Genomic DNA, 1,830 nt, shown 5'->3' on the forward strand with positions numbered 1-1,830 from the left:
CAGGGAGAAGTTGCTGAGGGATTGACGTTGATAACCTTACAGGAGCTGAATGCACTGCAACGTCAAGGTCTGTGCCCCTCCTCTTGCTGTGAGGCTAATGGGGTTACCATTTCCATCCTCCTGGCCATCACCCACCTTACCACTGGCCTCTTGAGCCTAACCTCATTCCTCTAATTCTGAGTCTTTTTTTTAATATTTTTTATTGTTCAAAGTATTACATATATTAGTACATATATCTCCTTTTTTTTCCCCATTGACCTTCCCCCAGATTCCCCTACCCCCTGTCGCATGCTCTCATCCCACCCCCCAGTGTCTTGTGTCCATTGGTGTGCTTATATGCATGCATACAAGTCCTTTGGTTGATCTATTTCACTCCCTCCCCAACACTCCCCATAATTCTGAGTCTTATTCCTATAAGCTTGAAACCTGTTTCTTTGTCTCTGGACCTTCCCTCCCCTCCCCTATTCCCTTTTGTAGACTGAGACACCAAACTTAGACCCTCATCTGACTCTGAGTTTGGACTCTACAGGTGTAGGTTTCTGTACGTGGTTCCATGCCGCTGGAAAATGGGACCCTAGTGTCCCAGTTTCTTCTGGAAGGATTGACTGACACAGAGGAGCTGAGGCCCTTGCTATTTGCCATCTTTCTGCTGGTCTACATAGTGGCTATAGTTGGGAACCTGGGTATTGTCACCCTTATCATAATGGACTCCCGGCTCCACACTCCCATGTACTTCTTCTTGGCCAACCTGTCACTGCTGGACACTGCCTATATCACCAACACGGTGCCTCAGGTGCTGGTGCATCTGCTGGCACCGGTGCGGGCCATGCCCTATCGTGCCTGCCTTACCCAGATATTCTTTCTCCACTTCTTGGCACCCTGGGAGTGCTTCCTGCTCACAGCCATGTCCTATGACCGCTATGCAGCCATCTGCCAGCCACTGCACTACCTGGTCCTCATGGGCCAAAGAACCCGGATAGGACTGGCTTCAATCTCCTGCCTTCTTGCCTTGACCAATGCACTCACCCACACCATCCTTGCAGCTCTACTCAAGTTCTGCGGGCCTCGCCTCATCACCCACTTCTTCTGTGACCTGCCTCCGCTGCTCAAACTCTCTTGCTCCAGCACGCAGGCGAATGAACTCGCCCTGTTCTTCTTTAGTTTCCTGGTGGCTCTTGCACCCTGTGCCCTGGTCGTGATCTCCTATATACACGTTGTAGCTGCTGTTCTCAGGATGAACTCTGCCGAGGGCCGAAGGAAAGCCTTTTCCACCTGTGGCGCTCACATCACTGTGGTGTGTATTTTCTACATCACTTCGGTCCTCTGCTACATCCTTCCCAGCTCTGCGTACTCTGGCCTGCGAGACCGGGTGCTCTCGGTGCTGTATGTGGTCCTCACTCCCATGCTCAACCCCATCATCTACAGCATGCGAAACAAGGAGGTGAAGAGGGCTTTGTTTAAGGTCCTTGGGAAGGACAGTGCCTCCTAGGCGCTAGGCACATCAAATCAAGGCCACACTCCTCCACGGTGAGGCTGGCACATGCCTGATGCTTTGGGGGTGAGTCCAACAACCCAGGAGTTTGGAATTTAACGTAGATGATACATTTGGAGAATCCCGTTTTGTGTGGCAGGTTTTCCCCCATCCCAGCAAAGCTCAAAATAGCTCTGTGGCATATTTTTTATTCTAAAACGTTATTTTCCACGGATAGGAGCAAAACATGGTCATTGGAGAAGTTGTGCAGTCACAGAAACGTATAAAAAGATGAAAAAACTACGCTCCACAATCTTACCATCCAGAGAGAACCAATGTGAACTTTGATGGTTTCCTTC

The 1,830-nt window shown here is 50.1% G+C and overlaps 1 protein-coding gene across 1 annotated transcript; it reads left to right on the forward strand.

Moving 5' to 3' along the window:
- The first annotated feature begins 553 nt into the window (after positions 1 to 553).
- Positions 554 to 1,489, forward strand: LOC103302490 (olfactory receptor 3A1-like). Its single transcript, XM_008159528.2, has one exon. The coding sequence runs from the start codon at positions 554 to 556 to the stop codon at positions 1,487 to 1,489; it is 936 nt and encodes a 311-aa protein (XP_008157750.2).
- Positions 1,490 to 1,830: the final 341 nt, after the last annotated feature.

The sequence above is a fragment of the Eptesicus fuscus genome, chromosome 1 (assembly GCF_027574615.1).
Source record: "Eptesicus fuscus isolate TK198812 chromosome 1, DD_ASM_mEF_20220401, whole genome shotgun sequence".
Classification (NCBI taxonomy): domain Eukaryota; kingdom Metazoa; phylum Chordata; class Mammalia; order Chiroptera; family Vespertilionidae; genus Eptesicus; species Eptesicus fuscus.

Coding starts and splice junctions, on each gene's coding strand:
- LOC103302490 (XM_008159528.2), top strand. CDS start 554: ATGCCGCTGGAAAATGGGACCCTAGTGTCCCAGTTTCTTCTGGAAGGA.